Source organism: Homalodisca vitripennis, chromosome 4 (genome assembly GCF_021130785.1).
Source record: "Homalodisca vitripennis isolate AUS2020 chromosome 4, UT_GWSS_2.1, whole genome shotgun sequence".
NCBI lineage: Eukaryota > Metazoa > Arthropoda > Insecta > Hemiptera > Cicadellidae > Homalodisca > Homalodisca vitripennis.
The window spans coordinates 105321073-105343219 of NC_060210.1; the positions used below are offsets into that span (position 1 = coordinate 105321073).

Consider the following 22147-nt stretch of genomic DNA (forward strand, 5'->3'; position numbering starts at 1 on the left):
GAAAATAACCTGCATTTACAAACAAAATACTCATTTGAACAATAATGTATACTACTTCACTACAATAATTGACAATTTACAAATAATTAAATGTTTATATAAAAAAATTAGCAAAGTTTGTTTGCTATTACAGGTTTTTAAACTTCCTGATCCAGGATTAAGACTTATTTATGTGTTGCGTTTACTGTATACAGTTAAAGGAAAATGTATTTACCTCCAAAGCTTCTTTCAGTTTAGCAACATCTCTCTCAAGTGAGGCTGCTTTGTTCTGAGCATCTTGCTGGTTCTCTGCTCTCTCTGCTTGGGCCTTGGCTGTCTCTAGACTGGCCTCCAGCTCCAGCACTCGCCTCTCCAACCGCTGCTTCTCCCGTTGAAGAGACTCTGCCTCCTCACTGCGAATCTGTCATAACAATCATATACAGATATTTACAGTTGCTGATAATAATGTCTCCCAACTTCCTATCCAAAATTGAGTACGTATTATTTGCTGTTATATTTCAAGATAAATTAAGTTAACTTTGTCATTATCAAGTTGGTTTGCCTCTCTATAGCTTAACTCAATTAAATTAATTTAAATCTCTCTCTACACGGTTCACATAACCGTATTAAAAAATTAATATAATGTTATAAAGGCACATAAATGTTAAAAAGAAAATATTTATATTACAACTACACAAATAGTGAGGTAAACAAACCGCAACTCACGATTGTCCATATATGCAGGAAACACGAACATGAATATATAAAATACAAACTGCAAGCAAAAAATAATTCACTAAAATAGGGCAATTTTTTAATTTGGTTATCTAAGTACGTTTTTTATACACAGAGTACAATAAAAACAGTTTATCAACCAGTTATTTACATACTATTGATCAGCTCTCACCAACAACAGCAGACATGTGATGATACACATATATAAATAAAAAAAATACAAACTGTAAGCAAAATATTATTTGGAAAACTACAATAATTAATTAGCTAACAGCAGTTTTTGAAACACAAAATATGACAAAAACATGTTTCAGCGATTAGTCATTTGTATATTGCATTATCGAATAACTTGCAATTTAAATTTGAGTTGTAACACAGAAACTTACCTCAAGTTGTAACTGCAGGGTATCTCTCAGTTCTTGCATTTTCTTGGTGTCTCTCTGGGCATCCTTAACTGTGTTCTCTAAATCTGAATTCTGTTGGACCAGTTTTCGCTTATTACATTCCAAGTCTTCTACCTAAAAGTGACCACATACATCACAATTTAAAGACTCTATAACCCATTTTAAATGTTTTATAACTGTTAAAAATACAATTTTTTACGAATAATATTACTGACCAACAAAGAAAGTTTTTTCTTCTCTTTCTCCAGTTCCAGGATGGTTTGGTTGGTCTGCTGGAATGCCGTCTCCTGTAGGTTCTCCACAGTCTGTGCCAAACGTCTGTTCTCCAGCTCCAGTCGTAATGCTCGAGCTTGGGCATTACTGGTTAACTGTTCCGACAAACTGTTATCTCCAGATCCTGTAAAATTAATTTTATTTAACTTGAAAAACTAATTTTTTTTTAACTTGATGAATTCAATTATTTTAATATAAACATTATAGAATTCTTGGAATAGTTGCAAGACAACAGCTTACGATCATAAGCATTGGGTTTAGATATTTACTGAATACAACAAAATGGAAAATAATGTTTTAGTTTGACAAAAAAACAAATCTAGGAGTGCTATGGCAGATTTCTCTCTGAAATTCAGCTATAAATCTTTTCTTAATAGTAACTTGTTTGTAATACAGATTCTGACACTGCTTGTATACCTAGAAATTCTTTACACCAATAGAATTCAGTTGATAACAATATTGAAAAGGACTAATGCATATTCATATAAAATAAAATAAATGTTCTATTATTTTCTTACAAATGAGGACTTTCTCTTGAAATGGGTCAATTAATAAAGAAGAAATGGAAAAATGCATTTTTAAATAGATGGAGTGGTATGTAAAATGTCATGAAGACTAATCAACTCGTACATTGAAGTTCAATACAAATATGATTGATAGCTGAAGCATCATAGCAAATATTATCTCCTTTATAACTTTTCTTTTTTATTAAACTCTACAAAATTGTTACAGCTATTTTAAAATATGCTCATTAAGTATTCAATACAATAAAGTTTTATAAACCAATAGTAATGTATTTTATCCACTGTCAAGATAAAATATTGAATTGATACATGTATATCACACTCTTTGTGACAGTTCTTAAACCATTGAATGCCATGGTGCTGACGATATCAAAGGTATAAAATGGGTATAAAGTGCTGATATCGATTATATCACAGTTTGTAATTCAGTAATACTAATATTGTGGTATATTATTCTGGTCATATCACTATGTATTTTATAAGCTTCATATGATCAATATGTGTGTTCTATAATATACTCTTTCTCACTTACACTGACTGCAGCAACGGCCATTGTGATGCTGCATCATGATAGTAATCAAGATCATTCAGACCCACAGTAAAAGTGTCAATCTTTTGTAAATATTCAATATTTTCAAAATAAAATTAAAAAAGTTTCTCATCAACAAGGCTATATACTCCTTTGATGAATTCCTGTGATGATTCTGGAGGTGGAGTACTCCATAATTAATAGTTTTATGCCAAAAGCTGTTTTACTTGTATCTGTATAAATTGTGATTTACTTTTAATGTTGACTGTTTTAATTGTAATCTTTTATCAACTGTAAAAACTGTATTTTAAACTTTTTCTATTTCCTGTTGATAAATCTCGTATTTTTTGTTATGAATTCTTGTTTTCTCTGTCTATAATTTGGTAAGAATATGAATTGAATCTTGACACTATTCTTGTATATATGTATATATGCCAAATGAATAAAGCTGTTTTGAATTGAATTGAATTGGATCTGTGAATGTAACAATATTTTTCTCTCATAGTTAACATGGAGGTCAAACATAGTGTGGTTTGTATATGTTGTTAATAATATGTTTTGGTACAAATAAGCATTTAAAAAGTATGTTATTGCAACTGTATTATTTTTAAAATTCATATCAACAATGTAAATAAATTATTTTAAAATAAAAACGTGTTAAATTTTAGTATGGGTCCTCCAAAGTTATAGACGTTTTGTATGAACATTATTTGCATTATTATTATCAGTATGCCTAACATTCTTCTAGTGCCGTTCTTCTTGAAATAATCATTGAATTTGTGGAAACAACATTACTGATGATAAAATTAGTCATTATAAGTACTAGATGAAAGTGCCTGTTATGCATTTTTTGCTAATAATAACAAGTAAAAACCCATATGGCTAGCAGGGGCAGTAGTAACTGATAGTATATGACTTTTATACAGACTTCCATGGTCATTTATACAGTACATATATTTTAAATTAAAAGGAATAAAAACTAGTACAAACATAAAATTTTATGAAAATGGAGAAACAATGTTTGTGTAGAAGTTTGTTTGTTTGTTTACTTAACAACAAAATTTTATACAATGTTCATATTGTATTCTACAACTAATATATCAATACATTGAAAAAGAGCAATATAAAATCAATTGAATAATTATAACTTTTTTAAACCTTTGCATTCCGAAGTAATAGTTGGTGTAGTATGCATTACTATGATAAATCTGGTTAGTTTTTATGATGTGTATGATATCTAACAAATCTAAATACTATTAAATAGACCAAACATTGAATCATATTTTTTTTATCAAATGAAAGTAATTCTGTAAAGCAAATTTTAACACTTATATTTATTTGTTTAATAGCCTATATGCTATATTCTTTATTTAACTGGAAAAAAAAAGAATTATGAAAATCTCTAGGATGTTTATTGTACTATATTTCTTTCACAAATGCTTGCTAATTTATACACATGCAGTAGCACGTTTTGCATTGTAACTATGGGAAATTACTGTTGCACTCAAAGGGTTAAGCAATAAATTTTGTTAACAAATCAGTTTATCAAATATGCTAGGTTATTTGTAGCATTTTCAAACACTGAAATTTTAGACTACATAACATGCATTGGATGATTTCAACTTAAAATTTTTTGTCTAAGGTCCAATATTTCAGACATGCACAGATGTACTGGTTTCCAAGTAACTTGAAGTGTTAATACTTGCTTCAATTCATTAATGTAATATTAAACCGGAGTAAAAATACATACTCATTTATATCACAATAGATTGAATTGAGTTTATAAATACAGTAACATTTCTGTCAGACCTGTGTCGGTGTCTTCGTCTAGGTGATCAGAATCATGGACGGTGTTATTTAGTTGTGATCGGCTCAGAATAGCTAGTTCTGCATTTTCCTCAAACATCTGTTGTAGCTTTTCATGGTTAGCATCTCTCTCCTAACAACAATCACAAAAATTTAAGCACATTTTAAATGTAAATATTTTGAAATTAACAGTTTGTATAACTATATATATATATATATATATATATATATATATATATATATATATATATATATATATTTAATTTAGTTGGCTTTATTTTGTATCCCAAACAATAACAGTATCAAGAGTCTCTAGTTTATACTAAATGACTAAACTATAGTCTTAAAATAGTTTAGGATCACTTTTTAGTAGGGAAATATTAACCTAACATTTTAGTTTGAGCTTAGCCAAATGTATCTATAAAGATTGTTTTAGCAAATTTTAAACATACAACAAGTACTTCCAATGTTGCTTAAATCATCATTGTATCCAGTAACTTGGTATAGACTAAAAGCAAGAGAATGGTGATTTAGTCATTAATTACATAAATTTTAAGTTGAATTGTGAATTACATGCTCACTCCTTTCTTTGTAGCTGTCATAATATTATACTTAATAGGTGTTGTGTAAAGAACTGTCACCATACCAGGACTAAGTCATTGATAGTTTGTTTGTATTGCAGTATAGACGCCTCCAGCTCCAGCAGATGGTCCCCACGCTTGCGTGCACGTGCCAGCTGTTCCTCTAACATTTCACGGGTCTCCTCCAGCACACGGTTATCCTGGCGTAGCTCTTCCACACGGCTCCTGTAGAACTCCAAGTCACTCAGCTTGTCGCGGTATCGAGCCACCTCCGCCTCCAGTCTATCACAACGCTCTGATTTCTCCCGCAATGAGTCCAGTTCATCCCGGTATGCTTTTGTGGCTCGGGCCTGCTGCTTCAGGTCTTGCATCTGATCACACATTGTATTAGTAAAGGAAACAATGTTTATACCAAATTGTAATTCCAATCATTGGGCTTTCAATTAGTTATACTTTCTGAGGAATAATCAACCTAATTTATTTCATACAAAGATTTTGAAATGTTTTCCTTAAACAAAACTGTTAAAAATGCTTCAGTTTGAAAGATTTAACTTAAAATACTTTCAAGAAAAAAAAACCTTGTTTATAACTTAAAGGTTTACAGTAAGTTAGCAATAATTATATTTATAAATTTTTCTGCAAATAAATATGAGTAAATGTAATATGGAATGTTTAATAATCCTGGCTTGTACCTCAGCTCTTAACTTGGCCACCTGAGCACGGTTGTGTTCCAGCTCATCCTTCATTTCAGCTAAGGCTTCGGATTTCTCTTCCCTGTAATCAATTCATTTACTTAGTTAACTTTGCTAACAGTTAAATGTATGCATTCTAATGTTAAAGTTTACACATAAACAACTCCTTATAATTTAATGGTTATTGATTATAAGTAATATATGTCTGTGTTTCTAAAAATAAAAATTATTAAATACTTCTTAATTAATTACTTATTTAAATTTGCAGCTCATAACATAAATTATAAACTAAAAACTATACATTATCTTTTAATTAAATTATGAAACTTAAAACAAATTATTATGATTATTTACAGAAATACATATACATACATGTACATAACTGTACATATTTTAAAATATAACTAACTGATTACTAATAGTAAAATATTAATTCTTTTGTTTAGTACTAGTGTTGTGGATCCTTTCTTAAATTTAGTCAGCTTTAAGGCCGATAGAAAAATTCCAGAATGAAGAAATTTGTTAGTAATATCAATTAAGGGGTTGTAATATTTCTTCCTCGCATAATTTCAACATCTTGGATGAGATATCATCATACCCAGCTGACGTTTTTGTCTTCCATGATTGGCACATGGATACCATACACATGTTTTGTATGTGGTCGTCCAATTGATTAAGATCATTTGTAAAGATATCCATCCCCTATTAATTTATTAGAACTGATTTCAGGTATAAATATGCAACATAAATATGCAATCGTTACTGCCAGTCAAAGCATATGTTAACCATGATTTCAGAAATAATATAATATATCGTAATTAGTCACATAATTATTCCATTTTATAAGTAAATAATTTTTTTCAATATTAATAGTTAATCTGACCTGTCACCAACCAAGTAATTTAAGGTTTTTTGAGCCCAGAAACTGGAATCTAATATTATTACAATAGAAATAGTACAAAGTTATAGAGCTGGAATTGTGCAGCTAGCCTCGTGCACTGCTGATACAATTTGCTGACTCCAGGGCTAGCTAGCCTCTCACACAGGCTATAGTCCTTTTTGATTGACCACGGCCACTGAGGCAATGACCGCCGCTTGACCTGCTGAGCCAGTGGTCGTCAGTCATGTTCAAAATTATAAGTAGGTAACATCTTGGTCCGCGTCCTCTCTCTCTCTCTCTCTCTCTCATTTATTAATGTAACATTGTTAAAATCATTTTCTAAATTGTTTGTTTCTAATTTATTTTTAAAATATAATATTGTATAACATTAATTTAAAAACCCGATTGTATAGTTGAGTAAAGTTCTGAAATTATACTTTTATTCAGTCGCCACATGAGTACTTGATTTACCTGCGTCAAAACCATCGGAAGTTCTGATAAATTAGTTAGCCGGGATTGGCGGAGTTAAAAATACAAAATGTTGGAAAAGTAACCCAGACAATTAGTATTAATTATTGTAAACACAGAATGAGAATGTGGAAGTCTCTTTGTAATTTGAAAGAGATAATTAATAAAAAAGATGACCAGTTATCATCAAGTTGTTATATATTTACAAGCCCAATGTTTACTTATACAAGTTTACTACCAAATAAAGTGGAATCAAGAAAAAAAAAAAAATATATATATATATATATATATATATAATATATATATATATTTTTTTTTTTTTCTTGATTCCACTTTATTTGGTAGTAAACTTGTATAAGTAAACATTGGGCTTGTAAATATATAACAACTTGATGATAACTGGTCATCTTTTTTATTAATTATCTCTTTCAAATTACAAAGAGACTTCCACATTCTCATTCTGTGTTTACAATAATTAATACTAATTGTCTGGGTTACTTTTCCAACATTTTGTATTTTTAACTCCGCCAATCCCGGCTAACTAATTATATATATATATAGAGTATTGTAAAAAGAGTAAGAGAGAGTGTGGAAAGAGTATTGCATGAATTGTAAAACTTTAGATTTAACTGCAGATTTTATAACGTTTAGAAAAAATGCAAATATTTGTCACACAAAAATATTAAAATTTCGCAAGTGATATAATAAAAATGCTACAATGAACTGAAATTGACTCACAACTCTTGTCGCTGTTTCCTTAGTCGAGCCTTCCAGTCAGCCAACTCGACTGCAAGATGCTGTGACTCGCCCCTCTCTCCGGTGCTTAGTGCAGTGACTGTAGGGGTCACTGCTCCACACTTGCGTTCCTCCTGCCCTGCCCAGTACTATGAACATAGTTGTTTTAGCATTACTGGCTACACAACAATGTTTTCAAAAGATTTGTTTAAACTTTGACAACAAACTTTACTATCAGTGATGTGACTAGTGAATTATTTACATTTATTTAATCCAAAATTCACTTATGTTTTTAATGAAAACATACAACAAAAACACTGTTGTATCAAAAAAGCAACAGTGAGAAAAACTAGGACAGAAAACAGGAAAAGTGACAATCACTTACATCTGATTAGTACGACTTCCATGAGTAGGATACCCGAACATACCAGCTGACTTCATATGTTCTAAACTATCTTTTACAACAGTTCAACCAAATATTTACACTTTTCTTATTAAAACTGCCTCTAAACTGAATAAACCCAAAACATTAGTTTTAAATTAGTTATGGGATATTCTAAGAACACAAAAAGTAGGCTATATATTTGATTGGTTAAAGCTATGTAAAATGAAAATGGTATTCTCACCACTCTGTCTTCATCTCTGTCAATGACTAACGGCTGATTTCAGTCACAATGTGACAATCATCAGATATTATACAAGGATACATATGTTGTTTGGGTACTTTGGTTATTGAATTTTTGAACAAGGCCACTATTTTTTACGAATTTTCCTTATCGGGGACCAAAATAAATGATGGTGTTCAAAAGAACTTTATTTAATCTTTTTTTAAATTCACAAGTTATTACGACAATCAATGAAAACAAAAACTAAAAGAACAACAATTAATTATTCAAATATGATAGGTGATTCATGCGTCTAGGTCTACTTTAAGGGTCGCTTGTCTAAGCCTATTTGAAGGGATTTACCAACAGGAAGTATGACTCATGGAGTATTTTTCCAAAGTACTAGTATATAAAGAAGTATGTTTTGGTCTCCGATAAAGAAAATTCGTCCAAAAATAGTGGGCTCCAGATATTACCGAAGTAGCTATGTGATGATTTTGTCTTCCCGTTATATGACATAGCGGACGAGTATCATGTTGCTTAACGCACATTCTTTTTGTTTATGTGCCGGTAACCAAGCATTTGACCAAATATAAACTAAAATAGTTACTTATACAGTGTTTTACCATATTTGTCTTTAAAAATAACTTAATGATTTGAGTTGTGTCCAAGTGAAAAACGTGAGTTTTCAATGTAAATATAATAGGGTTATTTTGGTTTTTACAAAGTTACCGACACCTATACAAAATAAATGTAAGTAAAATATTCGTCTCTACATTACTAATCATAATGATTTGCGTTAGCTTGATGATTTATTTGATGTATTGTGAAAACTACAAGATTACTATGTAATTTCTAAACTCTAAAATTTATGTCAGTTTCATGTCCAACAGCAAAAATTGATGGCCTAAATGGGCACAAGAGCTCTCGTGAGTGTGGAACAGTTGTACACAAGAATTAGAGAGAAGTTTGGATAGCAAAACTATCTCATGTAAACAGATCTTTGGAGAGCAATCTCTGACATTAAAATTTCAACTATAAACATTGCCGAAATATTACTGTTGTGTGTGACCAGAGCTCATCCTTGTTCATATTATGCAACAACAGTAGCATAAGTTCTCACACAACTTTACTCTTCAGTGTAAACACAGCCTTATAATCAACATATAAAGATCACAATAGAGTTTATTAGTACCTGTAGGTATTTGTCCCTCTGTTTGATAAGGTGGCGGACATGACGTAGCAGCAGTTCATTGGAAACAGACTCCAAGTTGTCAGGAGTCAGTACAATCTGTTGGCTCTCCGTCACCTAAACAAAATAGTCATCTTTACCAGTATTCAATCATTTTATTTATCCAAAAGAATTTTAGCCAATTCAAAATTAAACAAAGTAATACAGTAACCAGGTCAAATCAAAATTTAACATTAGATGTTCCATGTCTGCCAAAAGAGACCAGTAGGCATCAGTTTTGTTATCTGGCACCAAAAATGTAGAACAAGTTTTTATCATATAGTGGCCAAAGTGTTATTTTTTATAACAAAACCTAGAGTAAAGTTGACAGTTATAGAATATTTCAAATCCATGCAAGATAGTTAATTGCTAAATATTAGTATTTATTAAAAGTAACGTGTATTTATTTAATATTATACGTACATATTTTTGTTTAGTTTATTATCTTTATTTCACTATTTATTGTTATTATTATTATTTTTTTATCAGATGTTATGTATAATATTCTATAGCTTATTTTCTGTTGTATCATTTAAAAAATTTATTACCTGTTACATAAACTTCCTACCAAATAATATTTGTTGCTGTTACAGTAACTTTCAAATGTGTGTTAAAAATTTTGTTTATATAATTTATTATCTGTTATTTTATTTAAAGAGTTTGCTGACTGTTGAATTTGTCTTTATTTTTATTGAATTTTGTTCAATTATTTAATACTCTTTATGTGTGAATAACTTTAAATTCCTGTAAGTTATTTGAATTCATTATATAACTGTCTGACACCTTGTAATGGATTATTGTTTTGTTTTTATATATTTTATAGTTAAGAATTAATTATCTGTTTAATAGTTTATTTTTGTAGATATGCGCATGGCTTGTAGACTTGATAGTATTAATTTTTTAAGTGAGCAGTCTGTGGTTAAAAACTAAAAAATTATTTAACATCATTTGTATAAATTACCAACTGCCCTCCCGCACGCTCTGTTAAATGCATTGGGAGGATTATAAATGTAAAATATTGTATTGTATTTTCTGAATAAAGAATTTTTGAACTTGAACACACGCAAACTTTCTAAATATTTAAATTTCAAAATAAATAAATTAACTGAATTTCTAAACCAGTTTTAGGATTACATTCATTCTATTAAGTACTAACCGAGCAACTTTAAATTCTTAACTTTGATTGCAAATACAGGAATAAAATTATTATATTGAACTTGTATTTTATTGCATATGCTTATAATACTTCACAATGAAAAATACCTACTGATTTTGCCAAGGGACTAACTAACACTATCTTCACAACGATAAAGGCAAGATACCAAGGAAGCAAGTTGGGTTTAGAGTGTAGTACATACAAGAATCTCTTCTAGTTATGTTAAGGAATAATGCAACTCTGTTACCTGCTTGATACAGTGGACAAGACCATGTTGGGCATCTACAGGAAGTGATTTGATGCCTTCAATAAAGGTCTGTTTGTTGGGACATTGCACTGCACAGCCCAGCAGCAGCAACAGCAGTAACTGCAGGTCTTCCAACCCCTCCTTGGTCTTGATGTCTCGTCCAAGCCGCACACAGTCAGGGAGACTCACTATCAGTTGACATAGCTCCTCCTACACACTCATATTAGTCAATCCAAATTAATACACCAAATACAATATTTTTTAGAATCAAAATTATTATTTTGTTGTACATAAAAAACCACACTGTTTGGTTTTTAATTTACAGCCTTGTAGATTTTGAAATGTAGAACGGAAAGAAATCCATAAATGTTTCACTTCATTAGAGTTTCTTATGAGCAAATCTGTACTGAATATAATTATAAATAATTAGTATTAAGGGATAATTATATTTTCAACAATTCATTAGATTGAGATACTAAAATCTGTTTCTGAATTGAAACATTTATTAATTTGAAACAAGTTTCTATTTAGCCAGTAACACTGTTTGAAATTTTAGCTTCATGTTTAAAAAGAAGTCTCAGCTCAGGGCTGGCTGCTTAATAGTGTACTTTTTTAAGATGATACAATTACAATTACTGTTCAGGTAGTTAATTTAAAACATTTTTAGACACAGACCTTTCAGATATTGTTTTTCAAGACAAAAAAAAAATACAAAGAATTTTGTGTGAATATCCATGACGAATAGTAGTATCTGGAGGTATCTCTTAATTAGACTTCCAGAAAAACGGCTGAAGGTAAGGATATGAATTTTTGTAGCATGTATATGAAAGGTAACAGAAGAGAAATAACATGTTTTCTATTTATAAATAAGCTAGGTAATTTCCATAGGTAATATGTTATGCAAAAATATATAATTTGTTTAATATCAAAAACCTTATGAATCCAATTTAATATAAGACCATTATCTGATGGGGAGACCCTTTCAATTATGTTTTTGTTGAGTTACTAATTTTTCCCTCAATGATTTTCAAATTTTGGCCTGCTAGAATCGATGGAATACCAGCGTATAGATAGAGGATGCTGATCTAAGAATGGGTGGGTATTCAAACAGTTAACCTGAGTAATATAATCGTGCAAAATGAGAAGTGTACAGAGGGACAATATTGCTTAGAACCAGGAGCCCTGAGGATACCAAGATCATACTTCTTGACCTGATTAGTTGTAGGTTGACCCCTCTCACATGGTTACAGATTAAACGGATAGAAGCACAATATTTATGTAAAATTTGTGTTTGATCTATATTAATACTCTTTTTGATTAAACATGTTATTTACTCATTAAAAAAAAGGAATGTTCACCAGCTTTAATTAAATTAACCTTACATCACTCAAATTATATTAGTTTTAAGAATTTGTAATATAGTGTAATACTATGCATAGAACAAAATGTAGTAACTGAATAAAAGATATATTGATTGGTATATAATACTACAGCCTGAACACTGAGGAAAGAGCTTAACTTAATGAATTTGTATGTACCCTCCTCTAAAACTAAAAGTTGTATCACATTTAATTTAGTCTTTAATTTTCTTGTTGTTTTTTGGGAGACGGTTCCTGAAAGTGAAAGAGAGAGATCAGTCTATTGTTACCTAGGATATTCATTCTATTTTAGCTGTAACCAGATCTTAAGTGCCAAATCAGCCAGTGTATTTTTAAGATGGAAGCAAACTACTCGCTGTTTTGGAATAGTTAATGTTTAGCTTAAGGTACAGACCGCAATCTGGTTATATATTCCTTTATGTAGACAGTTTTGTGCCGTGACACAATAGCGTAATGTTGGTGCTGATGAACTTTGTAGACTTTGTTTCAATTACATCAGCTTACTAACATTTTTTTAAATCATAGAATTATTCCAATCCTTAGAAAAGATATAATACATCTATTTAAAAAAACCACCCAACTTCTTACTTCAAGGTAAACCTACGCATGATTCATTAAACATAATTTACATCTGCAAAAGAAGATTTACACAGAAAAACTCTGATAAATCTCATTTTATATTGTATCGTTAGCTGCAGAGAAATCCACATTATTTATTATTTCAATTAATTTTATTTGTGGATTTTATTAAAGTAATTGTTTTTCTACACTACTGCAATTATTACAAAACAACAATTAGATATAAAACAGTAACAAAACAGGGAACTAAATCGTAGTATTATATTAGATAAAATTGCTCTGTGGGGAGACTTTAACTTGTCTGTCTCGGTTTAATCTTTAACCCTTCCCGCACTACGGCAATTTGGGACGCACCATACCCAAACGCTACATGTACCTCAAAATTTTTTTTTCAATAAAGTCAACGCTAACGTTGTATTTGAGTTTGTTACCATATAAAAAGTCTTTTGGGAACGAAAAAAGTATAATTTTTTAAATACGTTTATTTAAATTATAAAACAATATAAATACACCAAATTTAAAGAAATGTTGAACGAAATTTTACTATCGTGTATATTATTATATTATAGTATATTATATGTATAGTATGTATATAATACAATTAAAATAAAACATTAATGGGTATAAAAAGATCTAAAATTAGCCACCACGGTGTTCAAGATAACGTCAACGTGTGGTACGTCTTGAAATCCGTATCCGGGTGCAGGTTCGGCCGGGCGGTGCATGTCTCGCACACGTAAATGGTCTCCTTGCGTAAACCGTTGCGTGTACACACAACACATCTTCCCAATATGTCAAAAACCAATTTGACAACGTAAACACAACAGTTCCACTCGCAGTCCACAAAAGAACTAAACCGGCGAGTTATTTCGTCAGTAGTGCTAGTGTCTGGCAAAACAGGCAGTGGCATGGGTAGTGCGCCGCCATTTTGCAGCTTGGAGAAAAACCGGGAGGCGGGGACAACTATTACTGTGCTTTTCTATTGAGGGATATATGCTCCAGCAGTTGCTGCACTCCACCGGCAAAACTGGGAACTAATTACTCCCAATAATAACCTCAATGTTTAAAAGCGAATATATTTGTCAAAAGCGTTTTTAGCAAAGTAAATATTGGCGGTTATATTTGTCAACAGCGCGCGAAGGGTTAATTCATTTATATACACATGATAAGTATACACCTTTTATTAACAGTAACATTAAAAATCTGTGTTTTAAAAATTGCAAATTGATATAACTTTTTCTACATACCTCATAAAGAGTTTTAATATTTTTAATGATACAATCAAAATTTCTGACACGAATAGATGCATTCCCAAGGCTTGGAAGTACACCATGATGAAGAGGTTCAGGATCGCTAGAACAAATAATGAAAGTGGTTTACTTCAGTGTGTGACTTATTAACAGGCTGAAACATAATGAATAAAAGAGTACTAAAACAACAAAAAAGTATACAAGATTGCCATATTTGTAAAAATGTTACAAAAACTTATATCAGTTTTATCGGTTTTAAAAATATGTCATAGTCTTATAATCACTTTTATGTCAAAAGCTGGGAAAGCTGTCATTAACCTGTAGCCTGCATACTGGTTTAATCTACACAATAAACATTTGATCAGACTGAAATTTGCCTGGGTGAAGTTTGCCTTATACACTAAGTTTAATTGAAAATCTAGTGGTTGTTAACACTTTGAGGTCTCATTAAAAATCGCTTCAACTGTGCCCAGGTCGTATTTATATTCTGCTATTTTGCACCTTTATTCGAAATACAAAAAAAAAAAAACACTGTTTTTCTACAATATTATTTCTTTTTCTCTTTATACAATAATATCAAAAGAGGCTATACATTATTTTAGAACATTTTATTTATATTTATAGACATCAATTTGTAAAGTATCAAAATAAAAAAAATTTTATTTCAGCTATAAAAGTAAAAAACCAAAATTGCATGAATACAGGTAAAAAAGCACAAAGATAACATTAGGTACATGTTTTTATTCACTGGACAAGTAAACTGAAGTGTTCTTATTAGTTTATTTAGGTAGGTAGGCCTAGACCTACTTTGGGTAATATTTCATTAAAAGTTAAACTTTGGTAACTAAGAAGCAACATATAGTGGAACCCGCTTATGACGTTCTTCCGCTTTGACAGCTTGCAATAATGCTATAAGCAGAAACTTTATATGCAACTGAGAGTTTTCTGCTGTTTATTGCTCCCCCCTCTACCCCAATATCACTGTTTTCGTGTGTTTTCTTCTGTCACATGTGGACAAGGGAAAGACACGGTTTTACACTTGCATGCACCAGCTTGCAACACGACTGCAACTCGGAGTATTGTCTTAACCTTGCTCTCTTCAATATTATAGTCAGCTACTTTTAAGAATAAAATTACACAACACATAATACTTACATGAGCAGCAATACTTCATGAATTACTATTCCATCAGCCAAGTCTTCAAAATCTGTAATTTTCTCAGGGCTGTCAATGCAGGACTGCAACTGAAAAATTGAATTTTCATATTATTAATTTAATCCGGCGATCATAGTGTAATAAATAAAACTTAAATTCTTTAAAACTTACAAATATTTTGGCTATTTTCTAATTAATAAGCTTTAATGAAAATCAATTGATGTTTCAGTTAGCAGAAATCAAATATGTATTGAAAGATTTGTTTGGCTTAAATTTTTTATGATTGTAAACTAATAATGGAGTATAATATGAAGCTTCCTTATATTATTAAGTTTTTTATAAATTCGGTTTCTTTCGGTTTTGTAACTGGATAATTTATTCAAACTTCCTATTTAAAATTCTCTACTGGATGATGCAGGACTGTCATAAATAGATATTTATTACCAAAAGAAAAGTAAAATTAAACAAGGACAAAAAACAAATAGATCATACTTATGATCTGAAAGTAGACACCAAGATTTAGAGATATTGCATATTAATTGCAGAATAAATAATATAAAACTCAGGAAAAACAAATCCTACTAAAAATACAACTAGAGCATAATCATCACAAAGCAGCTGGATATTTTTAATTGCAGAACATCATTGGGTATTAATTTCATACATGGCATAATACTATTACTGGTAGTTTTGTAACCATGAACTGCCCATCATTTTTCCCAAAATGGCAGGCACTTTTTGTGGGTTTGTAAGTTTTTTTTTTTTTTTAATTTGAATCACTGGTCATCTATTTTTTTAGATAGAGACATTTTTAAGATATCAATGTTTTAGAAAAAAGTTTAGTTTACAACAAGATAATTAAACATTAAATCATTTGAATTTTACTTAAAAAAAAATAACATAAAACGTAGTAAAAACTATTTTTTCTCCAATGTACAATAGCATCCTCACGGCCAATGTCAAATTTATTTTAATAAATCCAAAAGTTTTGTTATATATTTAACTCACAGATTACCAAAACATATATCAGTAAAAAGTTTATTGGTAATTTTTAATATATCTATAAAAACTACAAATACTGCAAAAATCTTATTGTATATTTTGAATGTACTTATGACAGTTTGGATTCTATTGGATGAAATTTTTAACTAATATAAATATGTGTAGAAAAAAATATATTTATAGAATTTTATGTTAATAACATTTTTTGTAAGGCAACATGTTTTAAAATTTAAAAAAAGTAAAAGCTTTGAAATAAAGACCTAATCTTTTTTAGATAGCAATTTTGTTTTCAATCAAAATTATTTATAAGGCTATAGAAAGTACATTTATAGAAGTTTACAAAAATGTACAACAATGTATTTTTATCTTTATTATTTTCAAAATCAGTAGGATCAGGCACAATTAATTCACTACGCAATGGTTCTTCCAATTCAGATAAAACTTCATCCACATCTACCAACTAACATTGTCTTCTGGATCACCCAGAAAATTCCTAATGCCACTACTGTTTAAATTAACACTTTTTGAGAAACGTACGAAAAATTATTTACTAAATAAAAATATTTAACCTATATTAACATAGGTCAATCAACAGTAATGTTCCACAAATATTCAATCAATTTACTCAAACCTTACACAAACTTCCACATTTTCCTCTGCACTAATTAAAAAAAAACATTACACTAACATTTATTTATAAACTCTAAACAATGAAAAATATATGATACAAATATTAAATTGACACTAGTATTGACAATGGTGTAACAACCGAGAATCCATTATGACAACTAAATGATGCATAATTCTTATCTTCTAGCTGAGTCCATTATTAATCAACAAAACAAAATAAAATACTAGTTCAACGTCTTCAGTGATGATATTTTTGCTTAAGAGAAGTTCTTCTATATTTTGATATGATTTTGACAACTTCCAGACAACGATAAAGTAAAAATAATAAAATAAACTTTAATGAAGCTATTTTTTACGCATTAGGCATTTTGAGATTTTACAAAACATTACCTTTTTAAACAACTATTGTATAAACATTTATACACTTACAAGCTATTGTAATGATGTTTCTGAAAGCCAAGAATACACCCTTTTCAATAACGACACACACAACCGTGTAAAACGTAAACTCTAAGCAGGGAATTTTGACAAACATATGGTAACTTTTGCGTGTTCGGAAAGTACGTGAACAAATCGCAATCAGGGTTAAAGCTCTGCCTTAATCTTGCTCTTTAGCTTCAATTCATTTAAAAAAACAGTAAAAACCACTGATGTATAACACTATGTTTTCTGTTTCAATATTTCTGAAATATTATTTCTGTTTTAGGTTTCTAACAATAAGATAACGCTGTAATTTTAATTTAAGAATTTCTGAAACAATTATATGTTTTTCTATCACAATCAAGTTATCTTTTTAAATTTGAGGCATTGACAAAGAATATTTTACTATTAATAACTAACTGTATGTTTTATTATTGTTCTTTTACTTTAAGTATTGTATAACATACTTACCCATGTCACAAGTGGTCCTTGAAGAAAATCTTCAAGCTCACTTGAGGAAGCCATTTTGTTGTCAAGGAATCAAACTACTAATAGAATTTGCAATGGACACCATCCTGGAAAACATTAAAAAATGGATCATCCAAGATACATTTGCTTTAATGAATGTTTATACAATTGTATTGAAAATAATTAATGGGCAATTATTTAATTAACTTATAGTTATCGCAACTAGATAAATAATATTCAAAACATGAAATAAAACAAAAATTGCAAATCTAAAACCAATTTTAGTTGCGAGAGTAGCCTAATATATAACTGATGATAAGGATAAGAGTTACCACTATGACTATTGAATGTGATACCATTACAGCTGTCATTTAATGTATTCATAAGGCATGTATATCACAAGGATATATGGTTTTTGCCAATAAGACAATCACGTGAATCTTTCACATGACAAGGAGCTCTTCAAACATGTATTGAATTCTATGTATTAATTAATATTAATATGGTCATAACAAGAGAAGCTTGTTTATTGTGTTCAGGGAAGATTGTGTAAAATTGTCAGATTTGTTTTATAGACATGGTGTCTTTAGTATCCATGTAAAGAAGTTTATGGTAATGTGCTGAGAGAAGGAGAGGGAGCTTGAACATGCCAAGAGAGGAATTGAGCTACGAAACTCAACGCTCTGGAGATAAAGTGGAAGAGGTGTTGTTTTTTTCCTGATTCTTACAACTCCCAGATGTGTCAATAGTACCAGGGTCAATTTTAAGCAATGCCATAAACTGAACATGACTGTTTTAATACAACATGGTTTTGTTGTTTATGGCATATAAGGAGAAAAATAGTCAAGAGTTTACCAACCAAATATCCGAGGAGGAACTTGAGCCAATGAAAACACCAATCCACGTTTTTGACATACCAATCCATAATAAATACAGAATTTCTAATGTTTTCTTATTTTTTTAAATTTTTGATATGCAGTAACTTCACTTTCACACTTTTCTGGAATGGAAGTTAAAAAGATACAGTAAAAATAAAGAAACAAACAACCTTACAAAATTGGAAAAGACATTAACAGTGGTTGAAAAAGGTGGTAGGATCTATCATGCTTGTCTGGTCCACTGAATTACTAACCACTTAATTGGCTGTAACTCACCTGATAGTTTATTAAATTTCTGCCTTTACAGATACAATAAATCAAAATCAGTTGTACATGTATCTGTGTTATTTATTTGACAATCCAATGTTATTTTTCAAGACAATAGCTCAATAAAATAACATTGCGGATTGAATATTTATAAGAATGCATTACTTGGAAAGGTTTACAAAATATATTATATGAAAAACCTTACTGCCCATTTATGTTTAACTTGTAACTTAGAAGGAAGTACTTTTGCCAGGGTGATAGTGCTTTCTGGGGTTCAGACTTTGGACTTAAAACATCAAACTAAAAACGTTTTTTTCGCATCATGTAGGTTAATACAATATAGTATAATTTTTATGAAATATTATTTTAGTTTTTTCACTTACTATAATGATATTGAAATCATAAAGAGGCAAGTACAGACTATATTTATTTATTTTTCTCTTAACTTTCTTTCATTTAATACGCATTATCAATCTTTACTTGAATGTAATAAGAGCACAAATAAGTATGAATTCAAACCAGATTACAGATATTATCACATGTAGGGCTATGTGTGTTCGATCAGATTGATAGTTAATTCATGTTATTTAATGTTTGAACAAAAACAAAGCATCAATATCAGACAAATTTAAACTACCTGAATTACTGCTTACAATTAATAACTTTGTATGTACTATAGCCACAGCGGTACTGATTTAACAAAGCTACCGAAGGGCACAGTAGTGATGTGTGATGACACTCAAGTTAAACCTTGAGCCCTTTAGTAGCCAAACTGATAACATTGTATGTACTAGAGCTAGAGTAGCACTGGCATATAACATATTCACTATCGAAGGTTAAAGTAGTGTTATGTGATGACACTTTGTATTGTCAGACATTGAGCTGCTTTGTAGTCCTTTGGCTACAAGTGTTAACATTGTATACACTATAGTTAGATTTGTACTGATATAATATAAAATATTCCTGGCTGCAGTATGGGAAAAGGTCACCACCACAATCGAATCAAGTAACCAAATTATCAATTATAAATACCTAAACTATTGAATACTAAAACATTCTAATTATAGTTATTTAAAATTAATTATTAACTCTTTAATGAATTGATCAATATTAATTCAAACAAAATAATATTGTTATGGTATTTGAGTAGCCTAATAGAAAACAGTTATTGTCAAATAAGCATGTGTTATTTGTGTCACAGGTATCTTCAAAATAGCAAAAAGTAACTAAATGTTACACTACTTTGATAAATTTAACAAATACACTAGTCCATATAGATATATTGTAACTATTTTAGATATAACTGCCGTGAAAAGACTGCACTGTACTCTGAAATACCCGTAACGTAATTTAGCTCAACATTTTGGTTTTGCTAGTTTAACTTAGATAATAATAAATATTGATGATTCATCTGAAGTGGTGGTGGCTGCATATTATACTGCAGCCCACACACTAATGAAGGTTAAAGTAGTATTGTTATACATAATGACATATTATATTGTCAGACATGGAGTCACTTGGTGGCTAAAGAATTAAATAGTTTATACATAAAATAAAAAGAAAACAACCTAGGTATATCAGCCTTTATGTTACAATTCCAAAACAGCCTATCGATGTGGTGCATTTTGCAGTGTGAAACTGGCCATAGATTCCATCCATAAAAAGAATTAAATTGTTTATACATAAAATAAAAAGAAAACAACCTAGGTATATCAGCCTTTATGTTACAATTCCAAAACAGCCTATCGATGTGGTGCATTTTAGTAGTAATAAAAGAAGAAAACCAAACTTCAAACTTTTATCCTAATTCTAAGGCTTAAAAACAACTTAAATATAATTTAAATTTAAAATAAAAATGAATAAAAACAAAACAGTACTTTATTAAATATGATTATTCAAGGCGCATATAATTCTTATATTACAAATTTTAAGTAAATATTAGAAAATAAAACCTAGATGACAAATAAATATCATATTATATTATTTTAGGTTAGTTTTGAATAAGAACAAATACTTTAACTTCAACCTTTTTCCCCAAAATGTTCGGGAATTGATATGTTACCTTCAACAACGATGTTGAAGACAGAACACTCACTTTGTTTTAAACATTATGTTAATATACAAAACAATTGAAATCACTATTGGATAGACACGACCTCCTTTCCCAATCTCAATAGTAGATACATCTTTTGTTTTTCAAGAACTTAAACTTTTACTTTTTTCAGGCTTTGGCACTTTCATACTGTCTTTTTTCTTAGTTTATATGGATTGCATGTTAACATATGACAACTACCAAAGAAGAAAATATATCATTTGTCAATTTCTGGTAATCATTCTTTTTTTAATTAGTTATTGCACTGTATGATATGTCAATCCGATCCGTCAAATGAGATTTGGAGCACATAAAAGCAGATTAGGCCAAGCTTGTGCTTCAAGTCTATAAAAGAGAATATAAATGTTAAAAACAGTACTATAAAGTACAATAACATCAATGTCAATAAAGTGTTGTCATTATCAAATATTTTATATAATTTGATCCATGGATTATGATTGTAATTTAAACGTTACGATAACTTACCTTTATAACTTACATAAATGTTATTGTAAAGAATTTGTTGTTGTTTTTATGTGGTTCGAATCGTAAATTTAAATGAACTGAAATTTTAGATAAAACATACATGAACTGTTTTTCCAAATGTATCATCGTTTATTCGTAAATGACATTTAAATATGAACCAATATAGTACAAATTTCATATAGCACAGTAGCATATATTGATAAATTTTATTGGCCCAAACAGATCAAATTGATGTATCAATTTTGTAATTGGATCTTTGGAAGAACGATTTGCTCCTCTCTGTCAAATGTTTGTCCAGGAAACCCCGACCGGGTTGACAAAAAAATGTTGTTCCAACCACGGATAGCTTCTTCTTCCAAATACATATAACCAAAATCAGGTCAAGAATCACCCGTGCATCATTTCTTCAAGCCGTATGTTGGTATGAACAGATGTTGTGCGAAGTTACGAGAAGTTAATAATAAAAAAAACAGTAGCAGTCGTGGGACTGCCGATAGAAGTGAAAACGGAACTATTAAGTTGAGAGTAATTAACAATACGTTATAGTAGCAGTACATCTGTAATTGTAAATGTGACGCGTTTTTAATGTTCCAATTTTAAAATCCACGAAAAAATATCAAATAACTAGAAATCTATTTTACCACGCTAGTAAGATAAATCTTATACCGTAATAATACTCATTTCATGATGAAGAGG

The 22147-nt window shown here is 30.0% G+C and overlaps 1 protein-coding gene across 3 annotated transcripts in view; it reads right to left on the bottom strand.

Annotated features, from left to right (window-relative positions):
* Positions 1–21091, bottom strand: part of LOC124359887 (protein Daple-like) — a 63719-nt gene extending 42628 nt beyond the window's left edge. For 2 of the 3 annotated variants that reach the window (XR_006922194.1, XM_046813002.1), the window contains exons 1-13: positions 20936–21091; positions 17732–17835; positions 15209–15297; positions 14051–14156; positions 10846–11055; positions 9407–9520; positions 7610–7755; positions 5524–5605; positions 4897–5202; positions 4254–4383; positions 1334–1515; positions 1101–1232; positions 215–400 (exon numbers count right to left, since the gene is read on the bottom strand). Coding sequence is in view for 2 of the 3 variants with exons in the window: in XM_046813002.1 (XP_046668958.1) it covers positions 215–400; positions 1101–1232; positions 1334–1515; positions 4254–4383; positions 4897–5202; positions 5524–5605; positions 7610–7755; positions 9407–9520; positions 10846–11055; positions 14051–14156; positions 15209–15297; positions 17732–17785 (1737 nt within the window). In the remaining variant the exon portion in view is untranslated. The remainder of the gene's footprint in view (positions 1–214; positions 401–1100; positions 1233–1333; positions 1516–4253; positions 4384–4896; positions 5203–5523; positions 5606–7609; positions 7756–9406; positions 9521–10845; positions 11056–14050; positions 14157–15208; positions 15298–17731; positions 17836–20935) is intronic. The other variant, XM_046813003.1, reaches the window with a different exon arrangement.
* Between the last annotated feature and the right edge of the window lie 1056 nt (positions 21092–22147).